We start from the raw sequence: 12,283 nt of genomic DNA, 5'->3' as shown, positions 1-12,283 counted from the left end.
AGTTCAGTACTGTAGGTGTTTAATGTATTTTTGATTGCTGAATTTGAATAAAAGATAATAAAAGTTATATCATACATAGTTCTTTGATAAATTCAGTATTTTTATCAGTTCAGTTGTTACTCAGCTTTGATTAAGTGCAGACGCTGATGTCCAAATGTGATTTCTTTTAGTGTTTTTCAACTGATTTTTTGTTTGTTTCAAAGTATGTTAGAAGACTTTAGGGCTCTGTAGACTGGCACATTGTGCTGGCCTGTAGGTGGAACCACATTGCAATGTCCACACGCTGGATGTTGTGACTCCGCCCCATCATGTCATGATGCTGCCACCCTTCTAGATGGTGGGTGACATCATGGTGCGGCCCTGGTGCTGCATCTAGATGATGCAGCACCAAAAGGGTGTCAGGAAGCCATGCCGCTGTGACTATGATGCCCTTTAGAGCTTTTCCAGCTCCTTTGTGTGCTCCCTAGAGGCTGGATTGGTGCCACAGCATGCGGTTGCTGCAGCACCAATGCGGCCATTAAAGGGCAGCTGGATGCCACCCATCTGTCCAGCCTCTTAAACCCCTTTTTTACCCTTTGCCTGATAATTCTTTGCAGGATCATTCAGTCACATAATACAACAACTGCCTCCCCCTTGTATTTGACTTTGTCTTTTAACTCTGTTTTTAACTTTGTATTGTTATATTTTCCTTGTGTATGTATGCCACCTTGATCAGGTTACTGGAAAGGTGGGCTACAAAAAAAACCCCATAAAAATGTCCAAGAAAGTTGTGAAAAAACTGTGCAGTGATAGAGCAAACTGAAGTCATATTTGGATTTAGAGCACCAAATTCATATAAAACCAGCATACGTTTATTAAAAACAGTTTTCTGACCCTCAGTTTTTCAGGCCTGTATAATAGATGATAGACAGAAAGGCGATTCTTTTGGTTTAGTATTTTTATCTTTATAAAAATATAATTGTGAATTTTTTTTAAAAGCCACATAATCACAAAGAAACACTACTAGAAATATGTCTAAATTGGATTTAGAAAATACAGAAACCTTTGGCTTGATTCAGTGTATTAGAAGATTTCTCGTAGTGGTGTTGCATTCCAGCTACCAAATATAAACCTGCAAATCTTTTGAGATATGGTTTTAGTTTATCTAGCTGAAACAGAAACAAACACTTAAGTACTGAATCTGGGACTTCTCCACTTTGTTCATTTTGAAGACTAGTTAAGCAAATAATTAACCAACTCAGAAGTTAATGTTCATTATTTGTCTTATGGTAGCCAAGGCAACAACGTGCAGGTTCACTTGAGGCTCTTTTGCAGTTTCACTAGTATAAGTAGAACTGTCACAGCAAATCTACAAGTAAATTATTGGGGAGAAATGTGAAAAATGGGAGGGTGTTGTTGGGCATTGGGTCTGTGGAATCTCTCCCCAGCTGCATAAGATTAGACTCTGAAATTGATTACTGTAGTTTAAAGCTCACTGTGGTTTCCAGGATCTTCCCTACTGCCCCATTTCTCAGACATGCTAGGAGAAAGTAGAGTGATTTTCTTGAACTAGCCTGGTAGCATGGTTTATAACAATACGCAGGGACATGCTGGAAAAGAAATTACATCCTGGTTCTCTGGTTTGCAGATGTGCACAGCAAGGAGGAGGAGGGGATTTCTAATCTTACCATGTGCAGGGTTGGGCACAGGAATGAAGCCTGCTCCCAGCCATAGTGCCCAGCATAAATTCCCACTCTTCCATTGCCTAATTTTCAAAGAAATGTCTTCTGCATCCCCCTCACAATAACTTTATGACCTAGTTTAGGGATAGAAAACTGGAAAATTGATGGTTCCAAGGGATGTGTCTATGCCACTAATATTATCATGTGCATCACCACAAAATTATTCCTTACCTCTAATCTTGTTCCTTGTGAAGGTCATACCAGTGACCATTGCTTGCAGTTTATCACTTTGCTGGTTACTCAGGAGTTTATCACACATGAAATTTGAACTAAAATCCAAAGCCCATTCAAAGTCAAGAGGAAGCAGAGTCAATTTGAATCCAAGGCAATTCATGTGATGAATTATCTCACGTGAAGTGCGAAATTGTGGTCATTCCTGAGTCAAAGTGGAGCGAGTGCACATTAAATTATCACAGCAGTACATACCATGCAGATTCAACAATTCGAATTGGTACCCTTGCGCATGCTCAGTGGGGCTCTGAATCCATTGTGAACCTTTGCACTTCTGGGGTGAAGAAGGGGGCCACTTCCTGGTTCCTGGTTCATGTGAATGCAACCCTCACATGAATTGTTTCTGTCACCTCTCCTTCCAGCCTCAGATTGCCCCCTCCGTTGCTCCCATCTCGAGGCTATGGAATTCTGGGAGTTGGAGTTTGTTGTGGGGTCCTTGACTCAAGGCTATGGAATTTTGGGAGTTGGAGTTTGTTCTGGCATTCTTGGCTCAAGGCTATGGATTTCTGGGAGCTGGAGTATGTTGTGGGGCCCAGAGCATAGCAACAAACTCCAACTCCCAGAATTCATAGCCTTGAGCCAAAGAAAGAGTTAAAACGGTGCCAAACCAGGTTATTCCTCTCCCTGTCACCTCTTCCCTCAACCTCCGATCCTCCCCTCCGTTACCACCATCTTTCCCCCCAACCTCCAATTGCCCCCTCCATTACTCCCATCTCCATTCTTGAAGGAGCACCGGAAGCAAATGGAGCAAAATTGCAGCACTGCATCATGGGAAATTTGCCACCTTGAAGGTTTGAGGGGGTGTACCAGGGCTGAAGCAAAGTTGCATTCCACACCAGAACAATTCGGATTGAAAGCGAAGTGAGCTTGGAAACAATTTTTGTGAATTCACTTGTTTCCAAATTCACCAAAATCAGGAGTCACTTTGGATTGACTTTGGATCTGCCTCAGAACGACCACCATAGAAAGAAATCTTGTGGGATAATACATCTTGTTTTAATGTGAATTCACATGTTTGGACCAGGAGTGACTTCAGATTGGAGCTGCAAAACCCGTCGTGTGATATCGTCCTCACTCTCTTAGGCAATAGAAGAAAGGCAGGAAGGCTTATTCATGGGCATAGGCTGCAGTGAAACTGCTAGGTCCATTGTGTTTATGATGACATGTGGAGGCATGATGGATATTTGGGCCTTGAGTTTTAATATGAAATACTTTTGAGCACCCATCAGATGAATGTTTGTGAAATGGATCCATTCACATAATCAGGCAGGGAGGAGGATACTAATCTCTTCAAATTAGAAATATATTTTGGTTTGGTAACACATTTTTAGCCAATTCAGTGAGGTCTCTTGATCATCACTCTGGATTTCTGGTCATGAGAGATACAAATTAACCAGTTCAATTCTGTTTATGAATCTATTTCATGCAGCAAAGCAGAGTGACCCAGGATTCCGGAGATAAACAGTATCCTGTCACTTGTTGGTGTGTAGTAAAAAAAAAAAATTGTTGCAGAGTTGACTGATTTTTGGACAGTTCTGGTTCTTTTTTCTCCTGCTCCCCTGAACCCTGCTCTGTGATTTAAGAATGAATTGTGTTTCTGTAGACTTAATAGCAATTATGTTCTAAGCTTAGGTGACTGGTGCAATTTGCCATATATGCTCAACTATAAATTGACCTCATGTATAAGTCAAGGGGGATTACAGATTTTGATATGACCCATGGATAAGTTGATGGTAAAACCTTGAGGTATTTAACAAAGGATGTAAAGATGAAGCAAAGGAAAACAATGCCAAAGAACTTACAAAATTCCAGTAGGCATAACTGTTTGTGCTGAAACTAAGGGCTGGATGGATGAGAGAGTAGAGAGGGGTCAGTGCTCCCAGGGCAGATTACACTGTTGCCTTTCATTGGGGAATGATTCCTTTTTGTATGAGAGATAAAGTACAGTATTTACATTGATCCATGGGTAGGTTGACTTGGGTTTTTTAGGTCAATTTTTTGACAAACATTTCTAGACTTATACATGACTATATAGTGTTAAATACTATGTTGGTGCAGTGTAATGCATCTTATTTGGTTTGAGCGTTCTATATCTTATATACTATCGGGCTGTGCAAACAGATTGGGGCCACAGCAACCACATGCTGCAGTTCCGATGTGGCCTTTGCAGGGCACAAAAGGAGCTGCAAAAAGTGGCTCCTTTTTGCACCCTGCAAAGGGTGCAATAGCCGCACTGCCACAGCTTTATGGTGCTCCTTGGAGCTGCCTCATGCAGATGCAGCACCAGAGGAGCCCAGTGATGCTGCGTGCCATGTGGTTCAGTGTGCAGCATCACGCAAGCCTGAGGGTGGAGCCGAGGCATGTGTTGTGTAGATGCTACGCCCAGACTCCACCCCCAACCTGGCCAAAGATGCCGGTGTTCACAGCCCCTATGTGAGGCATGCAACCTATCCCTGACATTCAAGTACATTGTTTCTTAGTCTAGAAGAGTTGTCTTTCAGCGCTTAAATATTCATTCCTGCAATACCTGACCCATTAAGCCTTATTTAGAGAACTGAGATATCATTCTTCTAGAATGCATAATTTGATATACATTTGGACATGATCTAACCAGCCACATAAGATTTTATTATGAGTATATGCTGTGTAATTTTTCATGCCAAAATGTGGCTTGTCTTATTTTAAAATACCTTTTGGCAAGTATCAGTTGTTTAACTAAAGCCAGTAGAAGCTTGCCTTTTGATTTTTGGCAACATAGTTGTTCAGTTTTGTCTGGGCTGTGTTGGTAAAATGGCAAGAAAAGTCTCTGTTCGGTATGAAGCCAACTCTTAAAAATATTTAGAGCTCTGGTGTATTTTTTTTAAAATAACTAATTTAGTAATGCCTTGGTTTGATTTTTTTTTAATAGACTGGCAGCTAAATGAGAAATATTTCATGAATGAATACATGTCTGTAAATGTTATTTCTATAAGAGATTATTGGAACAAATTATTAACCCAGATTTTAAACTCTGTTTGACAGAAATTATATAAACTCGATTCGTTTTGGTCCTTTGTAACATTTATTGATAGATGAGGTTTGAAACAAATAGGGAGTGATTTACAGACTCTTCTGTATTATACTTATTTCATCGTTTTTCTGCAATTACTATAGTGACTGGTTGTACAGGCAAATTGAGTTGTATAAAAACCACTCATGGCAGCTTCATGCACAGAGTTCCAGGATTCTTTAGTTCCCAGTAGTCCTCCTTGCTACTAAGATATGTATAGGTACCAACAGGCCAAATACTTGTAGTAGACTACAAGTTTTGCCTCCAGGAGGCCCAGTAATTCATCTGGAAAATCTCCACGGAGATTGAAATACAGTCTTGTCCAAAACCTTGGTGACCAGCTATTATCAGCATACAGTAAGGATAGGGAAGACAAATCAGATCCATCCATAACGAACTCCCCCTTCTCACTGGCTGAGTGATCATGCCCTCTATTGTCACTGGTTCTATGGCTGAAGTACTGGCTAGAGCTTTTCTAGTGGGTGCTCAAGCAGAAAGCCTGTTTCCCAACCTTCTCTGGGGTACAGATTCCTCTATTGTTCTGCATTTTCTCTCCCTCATCTGACTCTTGACTCTCTCCTGCCTCAAGTCCCTTTTGAGAGAGTAAAGTTTAAGGGAAGGAGTGGCACAACTGGAGAACCCATGGATTGGCTGGATTGGATCAGTGAACCAGACAATCTGTGATCTAGATTTGCTAGATTACTGCACTATACTCTTATAGTGCTGCTATTCCACTTTAACTGATCCGGATGCCTCCTGTTGCATTCTGGCATTTGCAGTATAAGGAGGGGGATTTAGAATTCTCAGCCAGAGAGCTCTTAGGCCTCACTGAACTACAAGTCTCAGAATGCAACAGGAGGCAGCCAGAGCAATAAAAGTGGAAGAGCAGCACTACAAGAGTGTAATGCGGTAATATGTGGATAATGGTCTGACTCCATACAGGGCTGCTTCTTTAGCTTTTTTGATCAGTCATTAATAAGTAAAAATATGGCTTTTGGCATGTTTCTATCATGCCTTTGTGGTATTTTGGAGAAAGGTAAGTAAGTATTATTTCTCCTTCATATGTTACATTTCTCTGTGTAAGAAAATACACTCGTCCCTCCACATTTGCAGCTTTGACTGTTGTGGCTTAGATTATAATAAATAAATAATATTTTTTTAAATTTATATCTCGCCTCTATTTCAGAGACAACTGGGGTGGCTTACAAATTAAAATTGTACAATCCCAAATGCCAGTATCCCACACTCCCCCTAAAATAAAAATTAAACAATTAACAATTTTAAAACATACCTTAAAATAAACAATAAACAGTGACTATAGCAGATTCAGAGAGGTGATGGGTTCCAATTTAGTGGCAGTTTATCTATTTGGGAAAGGACTACCAGAAGAAAACAGTCTTGACACCCTTTTTAAAACTGTTTAAACTGGTAATATGATGGATCTTTTCCAGCAGGCTATTCCATAATCTGAGAGTGGTTGCTGAGAAGGTCCTCTGGTTGGTAGCAGACAGCTTAGTTTTTATAGGCTGTAATAAATTCCTCCCAGAGGACCTAGGTGCGCGGAGTGGGTTGTACGGAAGGAGGCAATCCCAAAGATAGGTTGGACCCAAGCCATTTAGGGCTTTTAAAGGTCATAACCAACACCTTGTATTGCGCCTGGATTATTCACAGATATTATTAATCTCTAGGAACATCTAGGTCCTCCACTGCAACTGTATGGTCAACTTTAACTGAAAGTCGCACTGAAGGACCTAGAGATTCCTAGAGGGAACACTCCACTGGTCATTTCTAGCTCCTCCAGTGCAATTCTATGGTCAATGTCTAGCAGAGGTTGACCATAGAGTTACACTGGAGGATCTAGAGATTTATAGAGAGGTATTCTCCCAGGTTAAAGACATAGTGTTATTGTTATTTGTGATTTTTCCACTTTCATGGGGATCCTGCGCCCGTAACCCCAGCAAATGTGGAGGGACAAGTGTAATGCATTTTCTGTTGTTTACATGACAGAACATTCACATGTAATTCCCAGCATATCGTATGAAGTGAAAAATCCAGTAAGAACTGTTGTACCTTGAAGCTTTGCTGTTTATACAATTCAGTTATCAAGTGTGTGGATTTCACCTAGCATTTTGCTGTATCTATTTTATGTATGAGTTACCCAATATGTTCTAAATCCAATTGGTAGTCCCCATTAGGGTTGATGTATCTAATTAATGGATTTACATAAGTGATGACTTCAATAGTTGATTCAGTGGGTACTCTCTAGTTTGGACTAGCAATTGGATCTAGGTCAGTGCACTTTGGAAGAAAGTTTGTCTGTACCTTGGTCAACATATATTTTTAAATCAGGTTTGATGAAGGGACATTTACTTTATTTTACTGACTCAAAAAAACAACACTAAGTATTTTATCTACTTTTGCATCTAATACCCAAATTCAAATACTATTCTCAACTAGAATGGACCCATTCAATCAGTTTCTGCATAGTCGGCCTTTGTGTAAACCCTACTGATTGAACAAGTTCACTGTAATTGGGACTACTGACTAGGGCCTGTTACAGACTGCCAAAATAAAGCTGCTTCAAGTCTCTTTGGAGGTATGCTATTTAAATGATGCATGGGTCCTAAGAGTCTGGAGGTCGCGCCAAAGCCACACTCCATTCCTAAACACTGGGGTGCAGCTTTGGTGCAGCTTCCTGATTCTTAGGATGCATGCATCATTTAAATAGCATTCCTCCAAAGAGACTCGAAGCAGCTGTATTTTGGCAGTCTGTAGCAGGCCTAAGATTTTGCTGATGTTAGGGCCGGAACAGACAGGCCAAAATAAAGCTGCTTCGGGTCACTTTAGAGGTATGCTGTTTAAATGACACCCACATTTTAAGAGGCCAGAAGCTGCTCCAAGGCCGCGCTCCAGTCCTTAGGACTGGAGCATGGCTTTGGCACAGCATCTGGTCTCTTGGGATGCATGCAGCATTTAAAGAGCATACCCCCAAAGTGACCCAAAGCAGCTTTATTTTGGCCTGTCTGTTCAGGCCCTTTGTATGATGTAGTGGTTAGAATGTTAGACTGGGACTCCAGGAGACCAGGGCTCAATGACCCACTTTAACCATAGAAAACCACTTGGTGGCCTTGGAAAAGTCACATTCTCCTAGCCTTAGAAGGAGACAAGGGAAAACTTCCTCTAAATCATGCAAAAAAAAAAAAAAACCCACCATGATAAATTCACCTCAATGTTGTCATAAGTCAGAAATAACCTGAAAGCACACAACAACAACAAATTTTAGCCCACAGTGGAAGAAACACATTTTCATTATTTAGTGCTGCAGAACTGCACAATATTGATCATCAAGGTTTATTTTTCAGTTTAGCACCTGTAATATATGCCTCAACATTCTAGCTTTCAATTCTTGGCTTTACAAATGTGGAGACAGCAGTACTTCATTGTTGCCACTCTAGGCACTCTTGAGACCTGGCTGGATAAAGAACAGCATATTGCATTTCAAGGGCAGACTTCCAATGTTTTCTGTCAAAAGGCTGAAAACAGTAGATGGCATGCTGTCCTTTTTTTTTAAAAAAAAAAAGTACAAATGTGCAATAGGCACCAGGCATCCAAGAGACGCTGTGATTTCTAATAATGGCAGCTACCCCAGTGAACTGTTTGTGGCGAAGTTAATGCAGAGTATGAACCTAAGAGAAAAATCCTTCCTATATCCCTGAAAATACATTTATGACAGATGCTTTGGTTGCATGGCATAAAGAAAAACGAATTTAATTTCTGCTGTTTGTGCATATATTGTATTTGTCATCTTATAAAAGGAAAGTAACGAATATATATTTTAAAACAGTGAATACTTAGCCACAAATGCTAGTTCTAATGAATAATGACAACTTAGAGCAGGTTGGCAGTAGGTGGTAGATGCAGAAGTCATAACGACCAGGGTATGCCAGGAATTATAGAAATTATTTACTCTTCCCACTGTTCCCAGCTTTAGCTTCCAAGTTATTCAGGGCTATCTGTTTCTGTGGATTTTTTTAAAGAGCAAAATTTAAAAAATAATGATAACAACCCATAAAGGAGTTTGTGGGGTGGGCGAGAGACACTGAAGTCTGCATGGATGTGTCAAATGGGCTAGCTAGGAGAAACAATCATCCCCAGTAACACACACATGCCTGTGCAACTGCCTCACAGAAGTCATTTTAAAAGAGATATAGAAAGATGTACAGACAGAAACACTGTGAGGGTGTCAGACTTGGAAAGAGGCTTCTAGGTCTCCTCACTAAAATCTTATGAACACCAGTGTAGTCGTAAATTTTGAGGTTCAGGCCATCATAAACACATTCCTCATACGAAACAACAAATTTCCAAGGAGAGTCCAAAAAAGACAGATAGCTGTACCAATATCATTTAGGTAGTAGTATTTTATCACTTTTAATTTCCACTGGGAGCAGGTCTTTTGTAATGCTAATGCATTTTGCCCACTCAAGAACAACTCACCCTCAAATACCTTGGATTATGACAGGAATAGCTCATAGCAATGCAAATGTATAAGCTGTTTCCCCATCAGTTACTTTGGATCGCAGCAGTTTGCAACTAAACCCAGGGACAAGAGGAGAGCCCAAGTCAGTTGACAAATGATGTCATAGTCCATGATAATCCAAAAGCTCCGCCCTGTGAACCTTGGCTCCACTGTATCACAGTTTATGAACTCTTTCTTGAACTCCTATGGCTTGATAGAGTTGTTTGATAGTGCTGAAAGCACCAGTAATCTTATATTTATGCTTTCCAGTAATATTCTAAATACTGGCCTGTTTACAGAAATATCTTTGTATTTAGCATTAAATCATTTTTGCTGGACATTTTTAAATGTCACCATTGCATTTTTCCCCTTTTGTTCATGTGTGCACATTTCTGAATGGCTTTTTTTTTTTGCCTAATTATTACTATTACAGCAGAAAACAGATGTGCCACCTCAAATGCAGTAACGTGTGCCACCTGCCTTGCTCTGGGCCCAGAATGTGGATGGTGCAGTCAAGAGGTAAGCTTTTCTTTATTAGTCATCACAGTATTTATTTATCTCTTTAGCTACTTCTCTTCCATCTAACTCAAAGGGAAAATTCTAATAACTGCAAGGGACAACTCAGTAACATTTAGACTGCAAAAGTATATAATAATAATAAGATATGTAAGAACTGGTAGTCATGTAGATGTAGATGGGGAAGAGGGTTCACTTTTGCCATTTTCTATGGAAAAAAATTGACATAATAATTGTATTTTTGTTGTGTGTCACCAAATGTGATGTTATATTGTATTTTAACGAGCTGTGATGCTATAACTTATTCAGATACTTCAGAATCTGAGTGTATCATTTAATAATACAAGATGGATTTTGGCCTTCGGAATAAAACCCAAATGTGTTTTATCACTTTTAATGGCAATTCCACTGCTACCACCAAATGTAGCAGTTTATCCCACCAACTCTGCAGTTTTCCATTTCAGCACTCCCACCAATGCCACCACTACAAGGGTTCCTTTCAGGAAATCTCACTATATGAGTTCCATAGGGGAAAAAAGAACTTTTGGTTTATAGCAGAATTAGAAACACATCACTTTCCAGATGGTTTGGGGCTACAACTCCCATTATACCTAGCCAGTGGAGCTTATGTGAAGCAATTGAGAGTGTTCAGGTTTATTTGCTTGACTGATTGATTAAATTCAATGGGGCGTTATAATAATAAAATAAATAAACTGCTTATTTATAGCCCGCTTTTCCTGGGAGATCAAAGCGGGTTACAACAGAGTACTACACAATGTACAATTTACAAACAGTATTCATATAAAAACCACAACAAAACATCAGATTAATTAAAAACAGAGTAAAAAGTTACAAGGTAAAACCAAACAAACTAGCATAAAGTGCTGGTACAACGGGGAGAGAACAATTAATCCATTATTAGTTGTTGTGGGTCTTTAGTCAGTGTGAGATAGTAGTTTGTGTGCTGGACTATGACTCTAGCAACCAGGGTTTGATTCCCTAATCGGCCATGAAAACTCACTGGATGACCTTGAGCAAGTCATATGCTCTCAGCCTCAGGGGAAGGCAATGACAAACCTCTATACAAATCTTGCCGAGAGAACCCCATGATAAGCCCACCTTGGGGTCACCATAATTTGGAAATAATTTGAAGGCATACAACAGTAAGTTTAGCATATACCTTCAACAACAAAGTTGGTATGCATCATTTCACACAAGTTTCCACTTTTAAAAAAAATACTTAATTTTCAAGAATTTTGAAAGGTTTTCAAGAGCAGTCAATAGGTAATGGCCTTTAGCTGACCAGAAGTTTGTTGTTGTTTTTTGCTTAGAGACTGCAGGTCTTGGGATGAATGAATAAGGCTTTAAAAATCTGTAGCTTCTCCAAGGGGTTGGCATAGAGGACAGCAACAACATCCCTAGAGATGTGAAATATCAGTTTTGTTGCCTTGGAAATAGGGCATCTGCCATGGCTATGTATGATTCCTGCTCCAAGAAATTTCAACCAGTTTTATAGCTTCAGTGGAGAATGCTTTTGGCCCCAGTTGAGTCTTCCATGGCAGCCAGTTATTTTTTTGTTTCTGTTTCCAGCTTAATTTTAGAAAGTTGGCAAACAGAAGGCATCTTGTAAAAAAACTAGCATAATTTACCATGTCTGATTTCCACTTTTAGAATTTGGAAGAAAAATGTAATGATAGTAAGGAATAGCTGAACATGAGTAGATTTCAGAACTTCCTATTTTATAGTTCAGATCATTATAGTTTACTGTTTGTAAACTCTTGGAGTTAAAGAACAAAAAGTTGCTATTTGAGACTCTTAATTACAAGTATTCCTGCCATGTGCATCAAATAATGCCTGGTTCAGTATGTGCATAACTAATGTGAGATGTTTCTTGACAGACTTTGTTATACCATCTATTGCATATTATTTTATACACACACACACATATATACTCAATTATTGCAATACTTTGGGATCATCAAAGCAAATAGGAAGTAATGTGCAATCTGTATATCAGATGTGAAGATCACAGAAACTTTGATCTATGCACCCACATAAATGGAAGCCTAGACTCATTTTATGCCGAACAGTGCACATGCTTGTAATTTTGTGACCCACCTAATGGTTACTTATTCCAGTGCATGTGGTGAGATCCTTAACACAGATCGGTTAAGAACATGTGACTTTCTCATTCCAACAATGTCACTGTCAGTTGAGCTGTTTCAGGACACAATTGAAAGTACTCCCTAA

General features: G+C 39.6%; 1 protein-coding gene across 1 annotated transcript in view; it reads left to right on the top strand.

Moving 5' to 3' along the window:
• Positions 1-12,283, top strand: part of LOC149309823 (integrin beta-8-like) — a 68,438-nt gene that overhangs the window by 21,210 nt on the left and 34,945 nt on the right. The window contains exon 2 of the mRNA XM_089533106.1: positions 9,951-10,036. Coding sequence (XP_089389232.1) covers positions 9,951-10,036 — 86 coding nt within the window. The remainder of the gene's footprint in view (positions 1-9,950; positions 10,037-12,283) is intronic.

The sequence above is a fragment of the Sceloporus occidentalis genome, unplaced genomic scaffold (assembly GCF_023333645.1).
Source record: "Sceloporus occidentalis isolate IW3139 unplaced genomic scaffold, rSceOcc1.0.p SCAF_7, whole genome shotgun sequence".
Classification (NCBI taxonomy): domain Eukaryota; kingdom Metazoa; phylum Chordata; class Lepidosauria; order Squamata; family Phrynosomatidae; genus Sceloporus; species Sceloporus occidentalis.
Note: the sequence above shows the minus strand (reverse complement) of the source record. Positions and strands in the feature narration are given on the sequence as shown.